At 41.2% G+C, this 26,734-nt stretch overlaps 1 protein-coding gene across 5 annotated transcripts in view; it reads left to right on the top strand.

Annotated features, from left to right (window-relative positions):
* The window catches only part of MTCL3 (MTCL family member 3), a 73,146-nt gene extending 52,057 nt beyond the window's left edge, over positions 1-21,089 (top strand). For 2 of the 5 annotated variants that reach the window (XM_059712877.1, XM_019479586.2), the window contains 3 exons: positions 5,675-5,790; positions 6,914-7,027; positions 10,079-10,184. Coding sequence is in view for 2 of the 5 variants with exons in the window: in XM_019479583.2 (XP_019335128.1) it covers positions 10,195-10,329; positions 13,671-14,006; positions 14,360-14,439; positions 15,845-17,219; positions 20,403-20,576 (2,100 nt within the window). In the remaining 3 variants the exon portion in view is untranslated. Of the gene's footprint in view, positions 1-1,791; positions 5,791-6,913; positions 7,028-10,078; positions 10,330-13,670; positions 14,007-14,359; positions 14,440-15,844; positions 17,220-20,402 lie in introns of those variants that run through there. The other 3 variants (XM_019479583.2, XM_059712889.1, XM_059712884.1) reach the window with 3 other exon arrangements.
* The last annotated feature ends 5,645 nt before the right edge of the window (positions 21,090-26,734 follow it).

Raw genomic sequence — 26,734 nt, 5'->3', positions numbered from 1 at the left:
AGTTATGTGTTTGGACACTGTTTGGGGACTTTGTTTATTACACACAGCTCTATTTTGAAGTTTTATCTGCTTTTTCCAGTGGTGTGCAACCTTCTTGCCCTACAGGCCAGATGAGTGATACAGGGCCAGTCCACAAGCTGGATCAGGCCCTGGGGCCCAGTACTACCCCCTTCTTGCCCCATACACTGGCATTGGACCCTGAGAGCTTGATGCTGCCCCCTTCCACCCCTACGTGCCAGGATTGGGATCCAGGAGCCTGGTACTCCTCCCTCTTGGCCCCTCTCCACCAGGATTGGGCCCTGGAGCCCAGTGTCACCCAGGCCATCTCTGTGCACAGGGATTGGGCACTCAATCCAGAATGCAGGGCTCAGGGCTTCCCATGAGTGTGGAAATTTGGCAGCATGGTAGTGGTGTCACCACCCTCCTGCTGCCAAATTTCTAGAGCTATGTGTAGTCCTGTGGGCCAGATTACATAGTGGCACAGGCCAGAACTGGGTTGATCATCTCTGATTTTTTTACATTATATAATGCAAATTTATCTTAAGAGTATTTTTTTTAATGTAAGCTGCCCTGAGCCTTTTATGGGGAAGGTGATATATCAGTCTAAAAGCTAAATGCCCACTCCATGCACCGGCAGGTCAACAGTTTACCAAAGAAAATCACTCAGAGCAGGTAACAAGGCAGCTTAGACACACAAAGTTTAAGGAACAGGAAAAGCCTTTTGTATTCTCCTGACAAAGCTCACCCACATAAAGGTCAGGCATTATCTGCCAGCTAGTTTGACCTTGAAACCACACAGGGATAATTTCTGTTGAGTAGGAAACTGTCAGTTTAAAATAGTCACATTCTAAGCAAAACTGCCCTCTAAAAATAAAAGGTACAGGTCAAATTATGCCATTACTCAGGCAAATATGCCAATTTGACTTCAGTGACAGTTGCACATGCTGAGGGCAAGGGTGGCCTAGAAACCAGCTCCTTCTCAACCCAATAAATAGTCTTTCCAATCTTTGAACTCCTGGACAGGCTCTACAGCAAGTAAAATACCTTATACAGTTCTCTCTACAGTGCCAGGAACACCTGGAGCAATGCCTGTTGAAGGTGTCCAAAATATACCCACTGATTTTGGTGGGCTTTGGATCTGGTCTCCTACCAAGTAGCATAACTTTCCTCATAGGCCTGATCCTGAAGCCTTTACTCAGTTTTCATTCCAGCCTTGCTGGTACTGAAATGAATGTGAAGATTGCCTGAGTGACAACATTAATTTAGGCTTTGTCCTGGTCATTGTTTAATGTTTTATTCCACACTTCAAAACAAAGTGTAATAGCATTGAATAAATACATTAGTATTAAAGTTAATGTTTAAAGAAAGCACCAGAGTAAAAAGTAGTAAGGTCATATTCTTCCCTCATTCATCATAATGCAACCTTGTTGAATTCATTGAGGCAATAGTGTTATAAGAGGAGTTTTTTACCTCAAACCAATTTGAGGTACAGGTCTTCTCTAAGTTACCAGGACACAGGGCATTTGTACACGCCACGGTAGTATATTTCAGTTTAATTCTCCCTAAATTGAAGCAGTGGGTCTTTAAAAACACCGCTTCAATTTAGGGCAAAGCAAACTTCCGTGATGTGTACACAAGGGTCGGGCCTGACCCTTACCTGCCTCTCGGGGGGGGGGTGGGGGGGGGCTGGTGCTTCCTTCCATGGCAGCAGTGCCCCCCCAGGCAGCACCTGCCCACAAGCACCTGGCCCAAGCGGACCCTGGCATTCTGGTGAAGTGCCCGAAGACTGGAAGAAAACCAATGTGGTGCCTATCTTCAAGAAAGGGAGGAAAGTGGATCTCACAAACTACAGGCCCATCAGCCTGACCTCTATCCCGGGGAAGATCTTAGAAAAGTTTATTAAAGAGGCCATCCTTAATGGACTGACCGATGCCGACATCCTGAGGGATAGTCAGCACGGGTTTGTAGCAGGTAGATCTTGCTTGACCAATCTCATTTCCTTTTATGACCAAGTGACCTATCACCTGGACAAGGGAGAAGAGATTGATGTCATATATCTTGACTTCAAAAAAGCCTTCGATTTGGTATCCTATGATGACCTCTTGGCGAAACTAGCCAATTGTGGCCTTGGGCCCACCACAATCTGCTGGCTGGGAAATTGCTCCATGGTTGGACCCAGAGGGTGATAATTGATGGAAGTCAATTGTCATGGTGCCCTGTGACCAGTGGGGTCCCCCAAGGCTCTGTTTTTAGACCCATATTGTTTAACATCTTCATTAATGATGTGGACATTGGAGTCAGAAATGGACTGGCCAAGTTCGCCGATGACACCAAACTTTGGCGCAAAGTATCCACACCTGAAGTCAGGAGGGCAATCCAGGCTGATCTGGACAGGCTCAGCAAATGGGCGGACGAGAACCTGATGGTGTTTAATACTGAAAAATGCAAGGTTCTCCATCTGGGAGGAAAAACCTGCAGCACCCTTATAGGCCCGGCAGTGCTACACTGGCTAGCACTATGGAAGAAACAGACTTGGGGGTCATCACTGACCACAAGATGAACATGAGCCTGCAATGCGATACTGAGGCTAGTAAAGCAACCAAAACACTGGCTTGCATCCGTAGATGCTTCTCAAGCAAATCCAGAGACGTCATTCTCCCCTTGTATTCGGCCTTAGTGAGGTCGCAGCTGGAGTACTGAATCCAGTTTTGGGCCCCACAATTCAAAAAGGATGTGGAAAAGCTTGAGAGAGTCCAGAAAAGAGCCAATCTCATGATCAGAGGTCAGGAAGACCGACCTTACGATGACAGGCTGAGATCTATGAGGCTCTTTAACCTGGAAAAGCATAGGCTCAGGGGTGATCTGATGGCCACCTACAAGTTTATTAGGGGTGACCACTAGTACCTGGGAGAACATTTGTTCACCAGAGCGCCCCAAGGGATGACAAAGTCGAATGGTTATAAACTACTGCAAGACCATTTCAGGCTGGATATAAGGAAGAATTTCTTTACTGTCTGAGCCCCCAAGGTCTGGAATAGCCTGCCATTGGAGGTGGTTCAAGCACCTACATTGAACACCTTCAAGAGAAATTTGGATGCTTATCTTGCTGGGATCCTATGACCCCAGCTGACTTCCTGCCCTTCGGGCAGGGGGCTGGACTCGATGATCTTCCGAGGTCCCTTCCAGCCCTAATGTCTATGAAAACTATGAAATCTATGACCCAGAGGGCACCACAGGTACAGAGGGAAGCACCGGGTCCTTGCACAGCTCAAGCAGGCAGGCAGGCTCCAGGGAGAAAAAAAAAATCAGGCTCGCCAGTTTTTTGTTTTTTTTCCTTCAGTGGAACCTGCCTGGATAAGCTGCTGCTAGGCTGCCTGCATGGGCTACCTGCACAGCCCCTGAGATGCATGGAGCCCAGTGCTTCCTTCTGCAGCAAACTAAACCACCTCAGAGATATTTTATTTTGCTGTGTCCCAAAGTCATTTAATGCGCGTTACACTGCCAACATGTGCAAACAGCTCACCATTAAAACGCATTATGCCACCAACACGTGCAAACAGCTACAACAGGGCATTAAGTCATTTTAAAGGCCAATTTTGTGGCATGTAAAAATGGCCCTTGATGTCAGCTGGGCTGTCTGGGTATAACGTAGGGCAGAGAGCAGTTCTGAGGTTTTACAAAAGAAGGCTTTTTGAATGAATGGGCCAATGATTTTCTTTGGGAATATTCTGTCATGTAATCAGGCATCTTTATTCTTTTTCTAAGTGGCTTTTGAAACGCTTATAAACAACCCAAGTCCCATTGGATATCTCACACCGGAGGAGAAAAAGTACGCAAGTAATGTATTCAATAGGACTTACACTCAGACCATTTAAGGAAAAAAATGTGTTTTCCCTGCAACATACTTAAATGTTTACTATAAATGCACCCTGAGCTAAAACCCTTCTACTGTACATGAACTCTAGCATGGGCACATTTATTGTTCCTCACAGAAGATGGGAAGGGGCAGAGGAGCAAAGCCAAGTAAACAAAGCAGCCCCTGGAGGCACACATTACATTCTCAATCCTACTAGAAACTTCTGTTATCAGTTGATCAATGCCTATCCATACGTGGGTCCTACTCCAGGCATTTGTACTCATGCATTTCAGGGTAGAATTTAGCCATTGGTCTTTTGGTCAGCTTGAATGGAAACTAACTGTCCTTCCAGAGCCTGGGTCACACTGCTGATGCCTGCTCTCCCCTCTCCGACAGATGCGCAGAAGGAGTCTTTCCCCGTAACCTGAATCCTCTGACAGCAACCAGTTGCAGTTATAATTCATAAATACACCTGAGCACACAAATAATCTCCATCTACAATTGCAAGTGGGGACAAGAAGGGGCATGGCCCTATACCCATGCCACTGTTGCTGATGTGCACATATCCACTGTGTGCACCAGGGGGAGTCTGTGAGGCAAACAGGACCCTCAGAGAGAGCTTAGATCTGCACTGTAAGAAGTTTAGGCCTGTCTGTACTGAATGTACATGGAATTTGTAACCTGTCACAAAGTGTTAACAATAAAATCCACCTGGATATGCAAAGAAAAACATTTGACACTACGGGCTGTACTTTCTATCCTGACTGAGGCCCTGTCGAGAAGGGAGGTGCAGGGAGCTGGATGCAGTGCCCTGATCTCTGCTGCCCCGGTCCTGGTGTGCATCAAAGCTGCAGCAGGCAGCTCGAATTGGTTATGCTGACATACAGTCCTTCACTGACTTTGCATCTGTGACAGAAATCAAGTCCATCAATCTGTTCCCAGTCCTTGATATGCCTGCTTATATCGGGGTTAATAGGCATGGCTGGAACAGGAGATGTCCACATCTTTGCCAGAACACCCCATGGGCAGGGAGAATTTCTGTGGGCTATATACCTGGTCAATTTAAATCCACTTTGCTCTGCTGAGAGGTGTTAAGTGGATTTAATAGACCGAAGAATCAGAATCCCATATCCTTATGAAATAGTAGAAGTGTTTGTATATATCCTGAACAAGGCATTTGTCATCATTTCCAGAATACACATCAAATAAGATTACACAATGGCTAGTGATGCTTTACTTCACTACCGCTGATATATATTTGAATACAGAAATGAGTTTAGTGCAGGGGAGGGTGGGAGTTTTAGACAAGCTGTGAGCCATCATCAAAGGTTGCCTCTGTAAACAAAGCCCTTTCCTTTTCAGTGTGGGGATCAAGCTGTACAGCTTCAAAAGAACGTCAAACGCAGCCTGCAAACTGGGTGTAGAATGGATAAAAGAATCCTTCTTTAAAACAGAGAGTTAGCTTCAACTAATAAAAGAAATCTAAAAATGTCCATTGTCATAGCTTTATACTAACACTGTCTGCCTTGGCAAGCTTTAAATACTGGGCTGTGCCATAAAACCTAAATATGTCCTGGACTTGAAGTTGTTTACACAAAATATGAGCAGAGATAAAGTTACAGAGCTGGGGGTTGGAAGAGATGGCTTTAAAGCCATCCTCCGGGTACTGACGTCACATAGAAACCAGCTGCTGGGATGATGCTAAACGGAACTGTTTTTCAGTTTGTGAAAGTTGTGGAGTTAATCAAACAGAGTTGCAAATGCTGTCCCAGATAAAGTGTTTCCATCTCTCCCCTGGTTTTCTTGTTTCTTTTAAAGATTGAGATTTGCAGAACTGGAACTCTTTATCCCAGCTAGCTATGCATTTCACCGCTTTCACTGCTACATTCGAAATGGACTGAAAAACTTCCAAAGGACTTCTTAATTCACAAAAGGTATAGTTTTTGTTGGGTTTTCTTTTGTTTGTTTGTTTTAGGCTCACAGTGTTTCTTGATGACTTTTGGCAGAACTTGTAAAATAGAAAATAAGGGTAATGAATGTTACAAGAATGATAAACAGTTTGACCAGAGAGTTATTTAAACATTTGCCTAATGTTTATATTTGTATGTAGGTCAGTAATCACCCAAGTATGTAATAGTTTTTTACCCTCAAGGAAGAGCTGCTCATTGGTTCAGGCAGATTTCCAAACTGTACCTGATTTGTTAACAAGAGAGGTGACAACCTGTTTTTTGTAAACTTGATATTTCATTTGTTTTTTAAACCATATATTGAAGCTTGATGTCTTCACAAGTTATAAGTGTGTACTATCTTCAATGCCTGTTCCTTCTTTAAAGAAAATAAAAATATATCAGTTCATTCATTATCCATCCAAAAGCTTGCATCTTATCCAGGGTTGTAGGTTGTAGCCGCATCTGCTCACATCTACCTCGCATTTTATCCATACTTGTGAATTAATCACTCGCTTGTAAATCAGAGGAAGATTTGTATGTCTGAATAGCTGGGCACATACACTCTAGTTAGTCTCTGTGGAAAAATAACACCTTCTCTTTTGATGTCACAGCAGCTTATTTTTAGCAGTTGCCATACATCTGATAGAGATTTATTTCATACTATTTTTCATTTTTTATATATGCACAGAGGAGGGTAAAATGAGTAACATTAGAGACTAGGAATAGCCTCAGTGTTTTTTTTTTCTTTGAGAGGGGGAGGGATCCAATGAAAGTAGAAGGGAAATATAGTTGATATAGACAAAATTGATTATGTGTTTAAAGTCAATTCCTGTAATGAGCCTCTGACCTTGTCTAGGACATGTGGAAAGTGCCAATACCGCAAGAGAACAAACAATGTGCCAATCCACACATGGCAAACTAAAATTTGGGAGCCTTTAGAATATAGGAATTTACAGAGGAAAAAATATATAAAAAAAGAGGAGCACTGGCTTTCCATGTGTTTGTGCTGCTGCTCAAGCCTTGTGGAATGCCTGTAGCAACAGGCCAGTGGTTTATACAGGCTGTGGTTATATTAGCAGTACCAGAAATTGTGATTCTTGGTTCTCAGGGAGAAAAGAGTTAAAAGATAAGAATCAAAGGCCTTTGAGGAACTTAATCACCATAGCCCCAGCAACAGCAGTAACAGCAAAATTATATGGTGATCCAGTCATTCAAGAAAACTGTGAGTATTTGCACTTGATAGGGAAATTTTAACAGTACAAACAGCAATGTGAGGAAGAAAAGGAAGGCAGAATGAGAAAAACTGGCCCCTTCTACACGTTACATGTACCAAACAATTTACCAGCTAATTGTACAATTAATTTAGGCTGACTACAAGCGCAAATTAGCTATCACACCATATAAAGGTCCGTCCAGAGCTGGAACATGTGTAATACATTTCTAGCTGCTTTTTCTATCCAGCTTTAATTTGCATGTGTAGTAGGGTCTAAAGAAGCATTTTTGAGGGCAGCTGTAGAGCTACAAGTAAATAGTGGTAAGTAAACTTTTTCAGATCTTGCTTATATTCTGGTGGTCTCCAGTCTATTTTTATAAAGGACCACTTATATGAGGCAGATAGTAAATTTTGAAGATGGATGTGAACAAAGGAGTAATCAGGAATGTCCCTAAAAAAGCATTGTGAGACTTTTGATATGCTAAGCTGCTTTGTCAATGCATGCAGGAAAGGAGAGCATTCTATAAATATTAAACTGAAGCATATGGCTTTCACATTTTTCCAGTAATATTTATTCATTGATTCTGATTGAATTGCAGTAATTATCACAAAGGTAGTTTTGCAAACAATAAGGTGAATGTATCCCTGTCTCTAGCTTATGCCTTTGGATGGTTCTTTGCTATAAACATTTGAAGGAGGAATTAAGTGAGGAACTAGAGAGATTATTTTACTTAATTTCTCTGATTTCACTTGGGTGGGGCTTAGAAGGTCTATAAAAAAAGAAGACAGCAAAAAAGGGCATTAGCAGTGTACCAAATGAAGAACTGCAACCTTTGCTCTAGTGAAATGTAAAAACACCGAAAGGGCTGGAACAACAAGATGTCTCAATTACAACAGCTCTTCTGGGAAGTGCAGTGTTGTTTTTGATCAACATTTATTGCAGTCCTGAATGCCAAACTGGAGTTTTGGCCCTGGAGAGAAGCAGGCTCTATACTCAAGTTGGCTTCCATATGAAGCTGTGAACTTGGCTGAAGCAGCAAACTCAAACTGGACTTTATGTTGAGAATGCTGCATTGTCCTTGAGCAGCTCTGTTAGTTGTACAGATCTTCATTTTTTTAAGCTGACTTAAATGTTTCTAGGCAGGTGAAATCCTCCACGTCCAGGATCTTGCTGGATGTGAAGCCTGTTTTGGAAGTGGTTCAGGTAGAGCTGAAAAGAGGAAAAGAGAAGAGGAAACGGGTTGCTCTTACAATTTTCCAGTGACACATCTGAGTGGGACTTTGAAAGAGCTAAGCTCATACATTGCACTGGACAGGTGAAGAATTCCATTACATTACTGTGATCTTGAAAAACAGTGACAGGGAGGTTCAGTGTTCACTGAGATACTGCCTTCTAAAGTGCCAACATCCCTTGAGGGACCTTCACTGGTGTCAGTGTAATGTATTGAGGCAGGACTTCATCTGATTGAGAGATGCCGTTAACATATTGGACTTCAGCTCACTTGCTAATGAAAGAAGCTCATTAGCTTAGTATTTGGCATTAGCTTAGTATGTGGCTGAAATAAAACAGATGCTGATACTCAATGATCACATAGTAGCCACAGCTGAGCCAACATGCTTTGCCCAATAAAAGGTGCTTTGGTCAAAGGTTTGCATGTGACTCAAAAGGGAATTGCAGAGGCTTATAGAGGTGAGTAATCACCATATCAAAGAAAACGTGTCTATAAAATGAATAATTGTTGTGACCTGAGAAGTAACATAGTCTCAGCCTCTCTTAATTGACTAATACAATTTGTAAGTATATTGTGAAGTGACACAGGTATTTCTGTTTACCTAGAGAACATAACAGTCTGTTCTAAAAACCAAATCTTAAAAACCTACATGCCAGTGCATAGCAGACATTATGTCATGCAAGGATACTGAACTCCTGCTTCTAAGAATGAATTATAATGTCACTTACATGGGTATAGATCAGCAATACATTTGCTGATGTGAATGAAATACTGCTGTATAATTTGTGAAAGTAAGAGGAGTATCATGCCCATGAAAGCTTCAGGAAAAAAAGCTTTCCTGTACATGTAAACCATAATACAAGAGCGCTTCTTAATACATTTTCATCCAAAGTTTTTATAAGGTGTTGAGTGCCATAACTTACATTTGTTAAACATGGGGAAATTGAAGTACAGAGAGAAATGATTTACTCAAAGTCTTATACTACATTTGTGTCAGAGGTGAGGATAAGACCTAGTTCCCTTGTCTCTGAGACCTGTGACTTGGGAATATATACTCTAATTTAATTACATTTGTAAAACCAAAATACATGATGACTTTATGTGTGAAAGTGGTTTTACCTAACAGAGAACACTCCATTCTAACATACACATAAATATGAAGATGTGTGAGTGAAATTTTGAGATTTTTATCTGTAAGTAATTATATACATAATTATGTGTATAATAGATAAACCCACAATCCTGTGTTATATAGATACACTCACAGACTATATACTATATACAAATATATATACTAGTAGGACTTATTTTACACGTGGCGGTATAAAGTCTGCATTATTCTGAGCAAACTTACTATCTTTAGATTTGTAGCTGAGCTGTCTTGTGACAACTATAGACAGCATACTTGGCCACTCTGCCTAAAGGACAGATCTTGCAAGATTCTAGGGCATTGCTCTGCAATTCACTGCGAGAGAAATTAAAGGTGCACAGCAGCTTGCAACAGGCTCTCACTACCTAGTAATATCAAGTGCTAACATAGCACCACTGTTTTATTTCAGTAAGTTTGAATATTACCCATTTGTGTACATTTCCTTTGCTCTTATGCTGGGTAGTTGAAGTGTGCAGAGTAACAGACTCAGTGTGATATCTGATATCACATTTAGGATAGTTTGAGCTCTTTTTCCTCCTGTTGCCAAGCTCTTCCACGTATCTGTACTATAGTGTGTGTTTATAATTACAACCCTGGTGCTGTCTCCTGCAAACCAGTTTCAGCATAACTGGAATTCATTGCCTGTCTGTTCTATTTGCTTTATTTCTTTCCTTGAAGCTAGAATCAAAGGCATATAGGACTTCTTCTGATTAAGTTTGCTCCTAACTTCCAAGAAATATTCAGGAAAGAAAGAGGAGCAGAAACATCTTTTAGCTGATCCTCAGACTGCAGCAATGGACCTACGTAAACAACTGGAGAATACTGAGAGAAACTGGAATAAAGAGAAGATGGAACTGCTGGAGAGATTTGACAATGAAAGAAAGGAATGGGAATGCCAATGGAAGGTCATGCAGATGAAGATAGAAGAGGTACTTACACTTGCTGAGTGTTTACAGCCTGGTTAACATTTACATTATTGTGAAGTCTTTTGATTTTTCTCCTTGAATCACTAGCCTGTACATTGTTTGCTACTATGTATTTGTAGAGACTGAAGGTCAGCTACATGGTCTGGGCTGACTCAGCATTTGAGAAATTGCTTATTTTATACCCAAAGGCACAGAGGAAGGACTTGAGTGTCACTTTGAAGCATTGGTCCCCCATCAAATTTGCCATGATATTGCTGGCAGTATATAATCTTGCCAGACAATTTGGGCACAAACTGCAGTGGGCATTAAATGAGTGAATTTTTAGAAAAGTAAGGATACTGTCTTCAGGCAGATCTGTGTGAGGCTTCATTGTATGCACATTTATTAACACAATTCCAGTATGGACATTGTCACATATAAATCTCCAGCAGTAAAGAACTGCATGCACCATGCCCACTGGGATAAACTGTATGCTACTTTATTCATTAACATCAACAGAAATGCCATGCATCAAGCAGTAAGTGGCACAGGATGTGAGAGATTTATTCAGGCATGGACTTGCTATATTTACGAATGACGTTTAGTAAAAAATGTCTATAATAAACAACATGCCAAAACCTAAACACAAATAATATTAATACCCAGTAGCAAATGCTCAGCCTTTGTCACGTCTACAGTGCTTCCTTCCTGAGACCTTTTTTTGTAATTATTTATTGTTCTTTTTAATCACAGCAATCCTCTCAACAAAATCCTCCACCCACTTGTTAATGCACAGGTTAAGCTACCTGGTGGCAATTTACCCAATGCATCTTCCATATTTTGTATTCTAATATGCACATGAAAATACTTTCTGCCAACACCATCCTGTAGCTGAGCTATGTAGGAATAAGAGAGACTTCTCACATGACAGGGAAATAATGAATGGAAAAAGAAAATAAAGCCAAATAAATCATATCCATATCCATATCCATGATGTTTGTTTCTATGTATTTCCCCTTTAGCTTCTATTAAGTTTGAGAATGATATTCACCTCAGGTTTCTGCTTGTATGTTGTGAAGTTGCTGGGCTTTGTTTAAGCAATCACCTCATTTCACCAGAGTGAGCGATATTCACTCGAAGATATTCCCAGCAGCAGGGATATGGAACTTGAAAGCATGGACAAGACAAAACCAGAAGTGGGCACTCTTCAGTCAGCAGCCCCTACTGATCACCTCCTACTAATATAACAACTGTACTCCACTTAATAACTATCAAGTAACTGCTCAGTTGTCTTGCGTCTTCTTTTCCAGTCACCTCCTAATACTCCCAGCTTTTTACTCTTTCCTTCCTGTAACCTTTTTGCACTTTGTTCTTCCTATATCCTTGTCACTCTGGCTTGCCAGCAAATCAACTCTTTCCCTACACAAAACACTAAAATGTTGTGTTTTATATTATTCTACTTTAAAAGAGTAGAATAAATCGATTTCTAAGCACTTGGAGGAGAAGAAGGTGATTAGGAACAGTCAGCATAGATTCACTTGGGGCAAGTCATGCCTGATCAACCTGGTTTTCTTTTATGATGAATTACTGGCTTTGTGGATGTGGGGATAGTAGTGGACATAATATACCTTGACTTTAGCAAGGGTTTTGATACTGTCTCCCACAGCATTTTTGCAAACAACCTGAGAAAGTATGGGTTGGATGAATGGACTGGAAGGTAGATAGAAAGCTGGCTAGATTATCAGGCTCAGTGGGTAGTAATCAATGGCGCAATGTCTACTTGGCAGCTGGTATCAAGTGGGGAGCCCCAGGGGTCAGTCCTGGGGCAAGTTTTGTTCAATATCTTTATTAACCATCTCGAAGATGGGATGGTTTGCATCCTCAGCAAGTTCTCAGATGACACCAAGCTTGGTGAGGGTGTAGTAGATATGCTGGAGGGTAGGGCTAGGATTCAAAGTGACCTAGACAAATTGGAGGATTGGGCCAAATAAATATCATGAGGTTTAATAAGGACAAGTGCAAAGTCCTGCACTTTGGACACAATAATCTCATGCACTGCTGCAGCCTGGGGCCTGACAGGTTTAGCAGCAGGTCTGCAGAAAAGGACCTGGGGGTTACAGTAGATAATAAGCTTGATATGAGTCAGCAGTGTGCTCTTGTTGCCAAGAGGCTAACAGCATACTGAGCTGCATTAGTAGGAATGTTGCCAGCACATCAAGGGAAGTGAGTATTCTACTCTGTTCTGCACTGGTAAGGCCACATCTGGATTACTGTGTCCCGTTTTGGGCCCCCTACTATAGAAAGGATGTGGACAAATTGGAAACAGTCCAGAGGAGGGCAACAAAAATAGTGAGGAGGCTGGGGCACATAACTTATGAGAACAGGCTGAGGGAACTGGGCTTATTTAGTCTAGAGAAGAGAATACTGAGGGGGGATTTAATAGAAGTCTTGAACTACCTGAAGGGGGTTCAAAAGAGGATGGAGCTAGACTGTTCTCAGTGGTAGCAGGTGACAGAACAAGGAGCAACGGTCTTAAATTACAGCAAGGGAAGTTTAGGTTAGATAAGAGGAAGAATGTTTTCATTATAAGGGCAGAAAAACACTGGAATAAGTTACCCAGAGAGGTAGTGGAATCTCCATCCTTGGAAGTTTTCAAGACATGGTTAGACAAAGCTTTGGCTGAGATGATCTAATTGGGGATGGTCCTGCTTTGAGCAGGGGGTTGAACTAGACCTCCTGAGGTCCCTTCCAACCCTAATTTTCTATGATTCTATGGTAAAAAAAGTGTCATGGATATTTTATGTATTCATTGACATTTATGCTATCATACACTTGCATGTGGTGAGTACACCATGTGTATGTAAGTCTCGGAGCACATTGATTTATATTTAGTTGAACCACAAAAAGTGAAATGACCTGTGGGTAACTTATATGACCATAAACTTATGAACCTACCACTAGCATTCCTGAACCTTGTTTTTATTTCAACAGAATTTGCTGTAGTACATTGATTTTCCCTGGAGGACTGCCATCAAGTACTGACACAGCCCACAAGTGTTTTACTTGTAAGATCAGCAGGCACACCATCCCGTGGCTCAAAGCCAGAGATTAACAACAGAGCAAAAGATTTTGATAACTGTAATCACCCCTCTCCACATCTGCAACAGTAGAACAGCCAGTTGGCCATACCACTCAGCATCCTCTACTATAAAATGTAGATGTGTAGTTCACTCCACAATGATTCTCCTCAATCACAATGTTTTGAGCTTTATAACACAAGTTAAAACAGAATATAAATGTAGCCCTTCAATCTACAAGGTTATAACACTACTATCACTTAATAGTGGTTTTTATTGTATTTTCAGCTTTACCAGGAGGTAAAACTTAGGAGGGAGAACAATATGAATGCCCATGATAACAAGGCCATTCATAGCAAGATGCTGCAGCTGTCAGTATATTCTCCTGCTTCAGAACAGAATGACACAGCAGAACTGAACCATGAACACAAAGCAAATGACAGGATGGAAGGAGAGAGTTCACTCAGTAAAACAGGAGAAGAGTGGAAAGACACTAGAACCAAGAAGAAAAACAGTGCTTTAGTAAGGGACAATCTGACCTTTGAGGACCCTGAGGAATCTGAAGTCTGTCTGAGCCTGAAAACTCCTAAGGATGCCAAGATTTCTACCAGTGATCTCAATGTAGTAAGTACAAACAGTAGTGTGTTTCAATTACTACTCTACAAAAGAGGCTGATATCTTTCCCTCCACTTATACCCACCCAAAGTATATCTATCCCTTGCTTCTGATAGTGCAATAATATTGCAGCTGGGGAAAGTATCTCCTTCCCCCTCATTTTGTTACTGATGAGTTTAATGACATTTAATAAATGCATAAATCACATGTCGTTTACCACCTGCAGACATTTCTGTATCTTTCACTCCTACTTTCTTCTGCATAGGACTCTGACTTGTATATCAGGACTGTGTTTGAATAATTCTGGAGGTGTTGTTTAAAAACATGTTTATGCTAAAATAACATTATTTGTATTTGTAAAGGCTCTTAAAGAACTCGCTAAAGTCAGTGAAGAATTATGCAGCTATCAAGAGGAAATTCGAAAGAAGTCCAACCACAGAAGGTAAACTACATTTGGCTTCTTTAGATCAGCGGAAGGAAAGGAACAAAAAGTCCAAACTTGTTCCATTCAGAATAAAAAGAATTTTGCTATAGAATGTACTTCTAGGTCCTAACTTCTCTAATTTCTCTTTATACAGTATAAGAAATTAAAACAGAACAATGCTTCAGTCTTTTTTCCTTGTAAAAAATCCAGCTTTATCTACACAAAATATAAACTTGGATTGTACATAGCTTTAACAAATCCTTGCGAGGGAACAGAAAGGAATAAATACCCATATCTGCCTCCATCCCCTCCCACACTCCTTGCGTTTGGCCATGTTAGGGTTTCATTGCTTTAAAAACAAATCTTTGTACAGGTGTTGGGGTAACTTCATGGGCAGAGTGCCAGTGGCACATCAGAAGAAACATGAGGGCAGGGAGTAGGAAGAACCATTGCTCTGTGATGCTCTGCCCTGTTTCAGACACACAAGTTTTGGAGACTGCTGATCATTTAGGAGGAAAGTAAGCTGCAGCCTGAAAAGAACTGAAGCACAGTATTCCTCCTATGCACTGCAAATAGAGGGCCTTCAGCCATGCACTGCTCTTTGCACAGGACTGTACATAATATACAGAGATAGTCGTTACGTAAAATGCAGAGATTGTGCCTTAGCATGGCAGCCCTCTAAAAAGGATGCTCATCAGGGCATCATGGAAGAATTTTGCTTGAGTTCTTTGGTGATAGTGGGAAACACAGTCTGCTGTGGCAGCTTACTTTACCTTTTTCCAAACAACATATACTTTTTCCATATTAGGTACCTGTGCCCATTGTGCCAGGAGCTTGCTCAGGCTCAAGAAGCATGGAGGAGCCCTTTATGGTCTTTTTTCCTGGCATATCCCTATGTGATCTGTGGATCAAAGTGCAATTATTTTAGCATCCATGTCTATTAAGGAAATAGAGTCACAGAATGTGTAGAGTGGGTTAATGCATGATGGAAAATGTGGTTATTTAACAGAACCATGAGGACATGTTTGAATTGCTACAGTGGATTTTAAGAAATTTACACAAGCCAAGGGCTATATCTGGAGCTCTGCTAATTTAGGCAAACTTCTACTGAAGTCAGTCAAAATAAGAGGCCCCATTTTCCTTCCTACAAAAAATAAAGCATGAGGAAAGGGGGCAAAAGGGCAAGGATACATCGCACAAGCTTCCCTTTGCTGAGCTGCCTCCAGATTCTGTGCTGATTGGGTGGGAAGTCTTTCCTGAGTAAGTTATATTATAGCAATGACTCCCTTCTCTAAGCTACCAGTCTTACAGTCCTTCCTCTAAGCACCTGTGCAGGGGAGAGTAGGAAGCTCTGCTGAGCTTCCCTGGGGAAATAGCCTCATCATTCATCCCTAAAAATGCTTCTCCTTTTATGCTTCTCCAGAATTAAGTCACTTTCTTTTCTGGGAGAATCTGAAGAAATGCAAAACACAGTAAGTATGCCTGAAAGGAACCATGTGTTCAGCAATGAACCTCAAATGGCTTCACTACCTTTTGAAACAGAGGAACAAAATAACAGGAAGAATCTGATGAGCTCCAACAGGAGTGTGAGCTCCAGTAGTACTCTTACTGGCAGTGGAGGAATAGACTTCATGCCCTGTCAAAGGAAAGAAGCCCCACCTGTCCCTCCACGAAGCACTTCTCGGCATCTGACCAACTCGCTGTCTGCAATTGTACAAGTTTCCGAAGTACCAACGAAAGATTCAGGCAAAAGAAGTAACGGGAGACTTCAGGAGTGCAGGAGTGAAAAAAACATCATTAAAACTTGTGCAAAACAGAATGACACTCCAGGGGCATGTGTAGATGAAGGAAAGTCTGTGAAAGGCCCCACACTGGTGACTGCTTCAGTAGATGTAGCCAATAAAGAGAGAGTCTCTGATTGCAATCGACTGATAAGCTTTTGTCACAAGACGTGGGGATGTGATGTGGGCAAGTTTGGAAAAAGTACTAAGAATGGGTCTTCCCCATTGTCAGCCCAGAAAAGCTGTTCAGATAGCAATATGGTGCCAAGTGAGAAAACACACCAGAGATACTATCCTACACCTCAACATGGTCTGCAGCACAGTAGTGACTTTTATGCTCCTACAACATTGCACGATGACCATATAGGAAACTCTGGATATAGTCTTGATAAGACCCAAAGAAATGAGACATTGGCAGCAAAGATTGATGAGTTTAATAGGACTGTATTTCATACAGATAAATGCAACATTTCTTTTCAGGAAAATACAAAGCTTCAAGCACTATCGTCAGAAAATCAGAAACCTGGTAGCCCACAGTGTGATTCTGTTGTTAACAGAACAGAAACTGTAAATCCAGCTTGTGACTCAAATCCCAGGCTCACCACAGCAAAGGAGAAGGAATACTTCAATCCCAACAAAACAGTCAAAACAACAGGGCGAGAGAAGCAAATAAATGGACTTCCAAGCAGCAGTGGCTATCGGCACATGTTTCATGAGCATGACTGGAGGCCAAGTAATTTATCTGGTCGTCCTCGTTCAGCTGACTCAAGGTCAAACTATGGTGTTGTTGAAAAGCTGTTGAAAAACTATGAAAAATCAACAGTGACTTCTCTGTGTGAGACAAAAGGCTGCAAAGATAAGTGGACACAGTCAGAATCTGAGTGTACAGAGCGGGGATTAAACCAGTATTTAGAAACACTCCAGACAGAGCAAGGAAAGCAAGAGCTTCAGAAGAATTCATCCAGGCATATCAGACAGCAGATCAAACAAGGGAAAGAGAGACAGAAATTACCAGAGGTAATATTTTATAAGGCTGACAAAAGTAAATGAACTTAATTTTCAAACAAACTTCAAACATTTGCCAGGGACAGACCAAAATGATATTTGATGTATTTGTGAAAAATAAGATGCTTTGGGCTGCATCCTGATCTTTTTTTACACATGGATAAAACAGCAGCAGTTTCACTGAAGTATAAGTAAGACCCCAGTAAAGTCTTGTGTGCCACATTTAGATCGCTGTGGATGTGTCTACACATGCAATTAATTTGAAGTAGGCTTACTGCGCAGTAAAAATACTGTGCAGTAAGCCTACTGGGGAGCATATCTACACATGCTCCCAATGGGAGTAGCCAGGAGAGGGCTGCTCCCACCCTGCTCTGCTCCCCTGCAGCAGCCATGGGGAGCTCCAGGCTCCCCCTGGGTGCTAGCTCAGGGGCTGGCAGGGATCACAGGAACAAAAGACAGCTGTCTACTTCCCTATACACATTGGGAGCCCCCAGCTGGGCAGGGAATTCCTGCTCAGCTTGGGGTGGCTAGGAGCTGTTCCACTGGTGGGGCAGCTAGCAATAAGCCCCAGGCTGTGTGGGGAACCTCTGCCCAGCTCAGGGCTTGCTGCTACCTGCCCCACAGGCAGATCAGGGCAGGGGGCTGGGACCTGCCTCTCCCCCACAGGTCTTTCCAAACCCCATGCCCTGATTGCCTGATTGTGGCATGGAGCTGGGCAAGAGCTGTGGGGTTGGGACCTGGCCCAGACCAGGGCAGTTCATGACCAGCCCCAGACTGTGCAGGAAAGTGTGCAGTTGCAGTTTGGCTGAAACCTGCCCTGAAATGGGACAGTTCCCAGCCAGCTCTGGGCTGCACATGCAAACTTCCCTGTGCAGCCTGGGGCTGGTGGGGAACTGTCCCAGTCTGGGGCAGGTCCAGGCTCAGTGGGGAACTCTCCCCATACAGGGAGCTCCCGGACCCAGCTGCAAATCAGCTTCACAATCTTCTTGCCCCTGAGAGATATCTGTTGCCAAAGTGAACTCAGAACCTGTCCCAGCATCAGGCAGCTCCTGGGGGCAGGGAGCAGTCTCCTAGCCTCCACTCTGAACACAGAGCCAGGGCCAGGAGCTGTCTGCTGCTGGGGCAGGGAGACATTGTCTCTGCCAGGCTCTGAGCTCTGAGCCCACTCCAGCAGCAGGCAGCTCTCAAGGGCAGATTTGCTCCCAGTCAGCCATCTACACATGTGTTACTGCACAGTAACTTCTCCACAGTTAATTTGCTACCTGCACTTGCCTAGGCATAGTTATGTAAGATTAGCACGGGTGTAACTTACATCAGAATCTGGTGCATTTCTTTCCTTATATGACTAGTGCTTGTAAAGCCTATTCAAAGGGCTTTAACATGCTCTGTTGTGGCAAAGCCTGTGAGAGTTAGAACATCATTCTTCAGAGAGATATTTCTCCCTGGGCCATGAATCACATGAAGCTGCCATTGGTGGAAAGGAGTTGGCTTCTTTAAATTTCAAAATTGATGAAGTGGAGCATTCTTTCATGCATTCTTCAAATCTAAATCTTTTCAGCATTGATTCAAAAGAAGGAAAGATGGGAGGGTAGACACATTTTATATCTGGTTATAGTTTACAGGCAAAATATAGTTTTTTTTGTCCTTTTCTCAAATTCTGAAACAAAATAAACGGAAACAAAACAGATGTTTTACAGAAAAAGTATTTGAAGTTGCAGACGCTGCCAGTGACTGCTATCTTCCCAGGCAACCTATTTATTAGAACACCACAAAGCATACCTCATGTAGCTTCAAGTGCCTCACAAATTACAGCTTAACTCATTTAAAGCTCAGCAACTCTATGGGGGGTGGCACTGCCTGAAACCCAAGCCTGGCCAGTCAGAGTCACAATCTGGCTGCTGGCCAGGCTCCAAGTGGCCGGCTTGGCACCCTGCTGCCCTGGGAGGCACCCAGGACCTCAGGTAAGGCTGCTGGGGCCAGCATGGGTGCTGGCCTCAGCCTCCCCTACCCCATCCAGGTCTCTTGTCCCACTGCTATTTGTCCCAAACAAAAAGCATGCCCTTGCACACATGCACTTGTGGGGATGCGCCCAATGTTCAGGTGGTATAATTCCAATTGGCACAACACTATTGATACTAGTGGAGCTAAACTTGAATTAAACAGTTGAGGATCCGACTAGAGATTGCTTTCTGTGTACTTTTGCATCAGTTTTGTCATAGTACATAATCATATTTAGTAGAAGCAACTTTTTTTTTTACCATAGTGACAAAAAGCTGAAGCACCTTTTTTCCTTTATCTTTTTTTTTTTTTAAACACTCTGTGAAAGTCTGATGGGAAAATTAATTTTCAGCAGGGAAACCCTAAGCTAAAACATTGAGCAAGATAATGCTTTTTTTAATATTGATGTAAATCTAGAATAACTCTCCTAAAGCAAGAGGCCTGATTCTCCACTGCCTGATTGTCATTTAGTCCTACATCAAATGTATATAAATGCTAATTACACAGGAAGTATTTCAGATCCATCTTCTCTCACACTGTGGAGAGTTAAATAATTCTACATGGCACATGGTGCATGGACTGAAGAACCAGGCCATATTTAAATGCTCCAAATTGACAGCAGATTTACTCCTGAAGACCAGATCTAAATCTGGCCTTTTCTGTGTCTGTGAAGCTCTCAACACAGCTATAGCACTGTGTTCCTAATTAGTTGTCATTAATAACATATGAGGTACATCAACATGTCACATTAATGGAAACACAATGCTGTTTAATGAAACCTGATTGCTGCAAGGGGATTCGTCAAAAGATCCCTGAAAAGTACGTGGAATCATGCTTCGGTGTGGTTGCAGTTTGGGTTACATTGATGGCGCAGCATTAAAAAAGTGTATCCAAAAAATAAAAAGGAAGCTTCAGAGTTAATGAATTCACAGTTTGCATGAGTTAAAAGTTTCTTACATTTCTTTTTGTGTGAAATTTGTCTCCATATATCTCAGACTGTAACTGATGTGAAAATTTCTATAGATAGAAGTGTTTGTTCTTTTACATCCTATACACTGCTATACATATACATCCTCAGTTCCTTTTAACAGACCAAGGCCACCTGTTCTGAGATCACCTAGTGTAAGTTACTTTATTCCATGAAAGACTTTTTTATATCATAGCTTGTTAAGGCAAGAAGTTTCATTTGTGTTCTAGATATCTGTGCCAGCTAAATATTCATCTGGAAAAGGCTTCTCTCGGCCAGCTCGACCAGCAAACCGACGCTTACCTTCTAGATGGGCGTCCAGATCACCATCAGCACCACCTGCTGTGAGAAGGACTGCGTACAATTATTCTGTCTCACTTCGGTTAGAGAACTCAGTAGTCTGAACTCAAGGATGAATTAAGTGGTGACATGAAAGCTCCATGCCTCATTATAGCTGTGTGTTCTGTATTTGTTATAGCAACCAGTTCTACACTGTTGTATATTGTCCAAAAGTAACCCTGTCACTTGACTTGATGGACAAAGCATTTGGAATCTTAGATCATCATCACAGTCTTCAGTGTTTTTATTGATGAAATAACTATGACCCCAATTTTCTTCTGTTTTTCTTCTAGGGCATGATGAATTTCTTTTGAATGACATCCTTCTTGTTTTGCCAATATATTTAAGTTGACACAATGTATAGTGCTGTATATTCTGACTTTTCTGCAAACAGCAGAATGTAAAGCTGTATGCATGATCATGTGTTTGTAGGTGCATGTGTTGGAATAGGAAGTAAACAGGTCTGTATTTAGAAGAGACAGACTATGTGCTAGTGTTGACATTGACATTACAACATATATGTCTATATATACTTTGTGTTTATTTTCAAAGTTTGAAAATATACAGTCCTAACAACACATATTTTGTATATCTTTTACATAGGTTCATAGGCATAGCATTTGATGTATCAAACTAAATAAGCCTTTTTGTGACTATAACTGCAAGAAAACACCTTGTACAATATGTTTCAGAAACAGACTAGCTCAGTGGATTCTGCGGTCAAGCTTGATAACTTTCTTGCTAAGTTTTCTAACCCTTACTATGCTAGGTCAATATAGCTGGAAATAGTTTTTCTGAATTAAAATGTTACATGATTTGTATGACATTAACCTTTTCAACACCCCAGACATTCCTGAAACAGTGAGCTACCCTAGATGCTTACATGTGCCATTTAATTTAGCATCCTGCAGACTGTAGAGATTGAACTTTAGTAATTTCATTTAGTGTAGCATACAATTTATGGAGGGAAGGAAAGGGTGGCTCATGCTCATTTCTTTCAAACTTTTTTCTTTCTATTTCTATATTTAAAGTTTGGCTAAGGCAGAGAAAATTTAGTGTGTTTATTTTTAGTAAAGGCAGGAAAACAAGGAACATTGTGATTACCAAATGCTGTAGTTATATTCTTTCTTACTCTGCTACTAGACTTAAATGTATAAGTCAACTGCTAACTTACTGCTCCCGTGAATGATATAAGTGGCAGTCAGTTATGAAGTTTACTTGCATTCTGGCAACCACTTACACACAGTACATAAATATTACATCAGGAGCTGAAGGAGAGATGTGATCACTGTGGTGCCAGAAATCCTAGACTGATGGCATTAGAAGTATGTTTTTGCCATCATCTGTCTATATTATTGGCTGTTAGAATGCTACGTGTGTAGCCTGGCTTATTCCCTCCTACCATCTGAATGAAATATCAACACTACTCAGCACTCTTCTTCAATGCTTTTGTTTCTGAGTTTTTTGTACCCATGCTAAAGTGATTTGCAGGAGGCATAGCGGCACTGTCCTTGAATAACAAGCACAGTTTCTAAGGAACAAAAAGATGCTTCTTCCACATCTGACAAATCTCATTTAGCATTGCTTTCAGAGAATTGCTTTTGAATGACCTCCTCCTTGATTTGCTTGTATTTTGAATGGAATATCAGATCAGATATCTACCTTTAGCTACAAATGTGGTATTTTAGGCTACTTAGACTTTAGACCATACTCCCCCGTGCAATTCACTTTACCCTTCTGAGCATGTTCAAGAGTGGCTGCAGCCACTTGTGTGGTGTTGTAATCCACCAGGGAAGTCAGATAACTTTGCATAAGCCCCTGAAGTATAAGTCACAGACTAGTGACTGCCTGATAGCAGAGGTGGAAGAGGAAGATGACCCTCCCATCTTTTGGCCCAAAAGCCTAAAGTTAACCCTGTAAGTGCCATTTATGTGTCCAAAGGTGAGCTGGATGTGGGCTAAGTATCTTGCACTTTTTTCCCCTTCCTCTGAAACAATGCAGTACACATATGGGAATTTCAAGGAAAATCCCACAATCCATTAAAACTACACCTTTTCTTACATACCCTTAACAGGATTTCAGAGAGAGTATAGACTTTTGGTAACATATTGGTGCAATTGTTCATATGGTACCATGGGGAGCATGAATGGGCTTATCCTGGTAGTGATTTACTGTCCTCTTGGCACATGAAGATCCAAAATATGAAGGCTGTCATTTCTCAAAAGGATTTTACCCTTCAATCCTTCTTCACAACTGGGTATTTTAAGCCTGAGAAAACAAGAGGCCAGGGCATGTTCTGTAGCACTGCAGCCCAGGCAGTAGAAACAGTAGCTTCCTGGACACTAAGAGTTATCAGAAGGAGAAGACATTCTAGCCATAAAGCTAGTGTTCCATCCACAAGGAAGCTGCCTATGTGGCAAAAGCTGTGCTCAGAGTACTTTACTGGTATAGCCTTGCTGGTCTGTTACATGACCAAAAGGAAGGAAACATCATAACAATATTTAAACACTGCAGTCATATACCTCTTTCCGCAAACTTTACCTAGAGGTTGATGAGTAGGACTTGTGGCCACTGTATTGGAGGACAAAATATCTTGCAGCGAAATCACACAGAAAATGCATGGGGGCAGAATAATAATATGTATGAATAAATAAAAAAAGGTTAAGAGACCTATAGACTATTCCTATTTGTCCTAATTCTAGTTTGGGCTTCTGTTAATTCCCTACAGCTACAACTTTCCGGATGCTTTAGAAGAAAACATTGAATCTAATTGTGCAAGTCCCCAAAGTATCTTTGCAAATTCACCTTTAACATGCCTCTGTGGTGCTAAAGCTGAAGATAAGGTGAGTTTGTATAAGAAAGTTCTGTACACTCATATTTCTAATCTAGCAGGTTATGCTCCTCAAGTTCCCTTCAGGTTGAGATCAATCAATTTAAATGAAGTTTCCGTATTAGTTTGAACAATAAGTGTGCGCTTTTGTTTGAAGCAAGCAGCATAGATGATCAATTTCCCCTTTTACAAGCCAGTTAGGATATTTCTTCAGTTTAATTAATTTTTCTCCCACTTGCAATCTACATCAGTTTGTTGAATAACCTAGAAAGGAACCAAATCCTACACCATGCCCTCACATATGTAACTTTAGTTGAAAGAAGGTTATGGAGATGAACTAACAGGTCACGGGTAAGTCTGCTTTGTCAAGATCTTGCACATCCCTCTGGTGCATATACCTTAATTTTGACATTTAGATACCACAATGATTTTGTGCTATATTTATATACCTAGCTATTGATTTTAGAACGTATTTTAGAGATGCCTTCTTTGTAGCTGTAACCACTGTAGTGATATCCACAGTTCAGCAGCCCTCTTAAGCAACCTTAATGATATGGTGTACACTATTGAAGCTGCAAAAAGGCAGTTTGCTTCCACTTCTCCCACTTTAGGTGTAGTTGAGAAGACTGGTGGGGTGTGGGAACAGGGTGGATGTGGGGTGGGAGAAGATATTCCCCAGCAAAGAACTATAAGTCACCTGAGTGGGGCATTGTCTCCATTGCTTTTTTGTGAACCTTTTTGTCAAAATGACAGCTTTAATGTTATTGTTCCATATGTTGGTTAAAGTCTGAAGGTAGACTTGTGCTCTCTTGTTGAGGATTCTTGAACTGTTGTAAGAGTCTCCATACTGCTTGAATTGAGGGCACTGGCTTGTTTATTTGTCTCAGAAATAAATCCAGAGGGTTTTCAACATCATAAAAGCCTAAGATCGCTAATAAATAAATGGCAACAGGAAAGGAATACTTTAAATTTCATCCCCTCGAACAAAGAGGAGTCAAGCACTTCCTAAGTACTGAAAAATGTGTCTATCTCTACAAATCAGCTGCCTCTCTTCCTGGATAGTTAGTTCCTAAAGGGAAGGTATTTTTTCTGTTACGTAGTGCAAAGTAATAATTCTATTTCCATCTGATTTTATTATGGACATAAAACACACAGAAACAGGCCTGAAGCCTTGTGTATATGCATAAAAGTTGCACAAATTTTCCTACATGAATTTCTAAACCAATTGTGTTAAATTAGGGCAAAATCAATTTGTAGACCAGGCCTTAGAAAGGGAGACTATCCTTGACCAACCATTTTGGCTGAGAGACAGAAGCCTCCAACAGGGAGAGAAAAAAATGGAGGGGAAGTCTCTTCCAAAGAAATCTTCACATATCCTCCCTCTTCCTTTAACTTGTGATAGATTTCCAGCAGATGGTTTATCATTGCTGTGTTTGTGATAGTCTTCATATAAAGAGTACATTTTAAATGACACAAAAGTGATGAAACCAGTACTTTGTTAGTTGTTTGTTGGCAGCAGAATTAACTGTGTCCACTGTGCATGCTGTAGGAGGGTCATTATAATTACTGTTTGGCTGCTATAAATGCCAGGTAGTGTAATATAATTTGCTAGTGCTCTTCTGAGAACTGTTGTCTTTCTATTATCCTTTCATTTTGTTAAGTATGTACACAACTGTCAGTTTAAGAATGTGTTTCTGTAAATAGGGATCTTGATTCCAAACGGCTTCAGTATCACTTTTTGCCAAATTCCACAGCATACAAAGCAGGCAGGTCAGTTCCATCCCATATTTAATTTATGAACCAACCCAAAATTTCCTAGCATGAAAAAGTGAATGCAATTTTCTCAGTGTTTCTATTCAAATAATTTCTTTGGTATTGAGGCCTGTAATATACAATTCTACCTAATATACTGTCAATATTCTCTACAGGAATAATCTGTAATATTCTCTTTGTGTACTCACTCTTTAAAATGAAAGGTGGAAGGCATTTATTTTCCTCCGCTAAAATTAAGAAACGTTTTGCATCTGTCCTTTTCTACAACTTCTTGATTCCCAGTGGATGTATATTTTCCATGTAGGCCCTTGCCTTTGGTCTGTATGCATATGCCATACTGTAGGATTTTCTCTTTGTACTGCAGTCAAAGTATTTTTTCCCAGCACATCTTGTTCTTAAGCCTCTTGAAATAACTGTTGCCATCAACAACTATATTAGATCTTGTTTTACATTACTGGAAATGAACTTTCTTCATCAACTGTTAATGTCATATACTATATAAAACTTGTTACTCTCATACTTTGAAATGATAATCTGTCTGTTTCTGAGGTTTACTTTCTCTCCTCTTTCCTCCTTTACAAAGTTACCTGCATTAGCAGAAATGTGTTCCTAATGTATATGGTTCACTCAGTAGATATGTGGCAAGGGGAGTTCTCACTTACAGTGCTTTGATGTCATGTTACTCAAAACAGTATTGTACTGGAATTTCCATGGAGAAAGACAACCTGAACAATGTGACCAAAATCAAAATGTACAAATAAAAATCAGAGAATAGAGGAACTAATATCAAGATGCTACACAGTGGGTGCATGTACAGATGTGCCCCACTCTGCAGTTGGTACTGCACAGTCATTTAGTACTTGCTGTACCCGCTAGTACTGTGCAGTCCTAGTGGCACATGGATTGTTTCACAGTTAGTGCCTGCCAATGCTACATAGCCATAGCGATAAGATACATTGCCATAGCTCATCACTATGAGCATGTCATGTAGACCCACTGGGTGCATCTACACATTCATTAATGCACTGTACAGGTTTCCCTTGCTTTATGTGGGTTCTGTATGTGTGAATTCGCTCTTATGCAATGACCCTTTTTATACCAAAAATTTCTTATATGCGAGGTAAATTCATTCTTATGCAATCAGTGTAGCTGAAGCCCACAGTCAGCTGCTTTTTTCAGTGCACTGTGGGATTGATGCACACCAAAATATAGTCTCCTGTATGGATAGGTGCCCCATGCTCATTGCCTGTGACACATGTTTCTGTAGTTGCCATCCCGATTATGATAGTGCCCTGTGCTTGTGTGTAGTGTCTGTCTGCTGTTGGTGAGCACCAAAATTGTCTTGTAAAAGTGGTAGAAATGGGCCTGGGGGTTAGTACAGTCGAGGGTTTGGAATGTATCCCTATTTGTTACATTGTAAAGTGGGTTCCCTTTATGTGAATTTGAGTTATGCCCTGTTTTCCAGGAACACAAGTACAGCATAAAGCAAGGGAAACCTGTAGTTACTGCACATTAAGTTTAGTACTTGCATAACTAAGTTCTAAATCAATGTGTAGTAACTGGTGCTACTGTGCAGTAGCATCAGCACATGGGTTTTTATGGACACTAGCTGCACAATAA

This window comes from Alligator mississippiensis, chromosome 1 (genome assembly GCF_030867095.1).
Source record: "Alligator mississippiensis isolate rAllMis1 chromosome 1, rAllMis1, whole genome shotgun sequence".
NCBI classification, from domain to species: Eukaryota; Metazoa; Chordata; order Crocodylia; family Alligatoridae; genus Alligator; species Alligator mississippiensis.
This window is presented reverse-complemented; position numbering and strand designations above follow the sequence as displayed.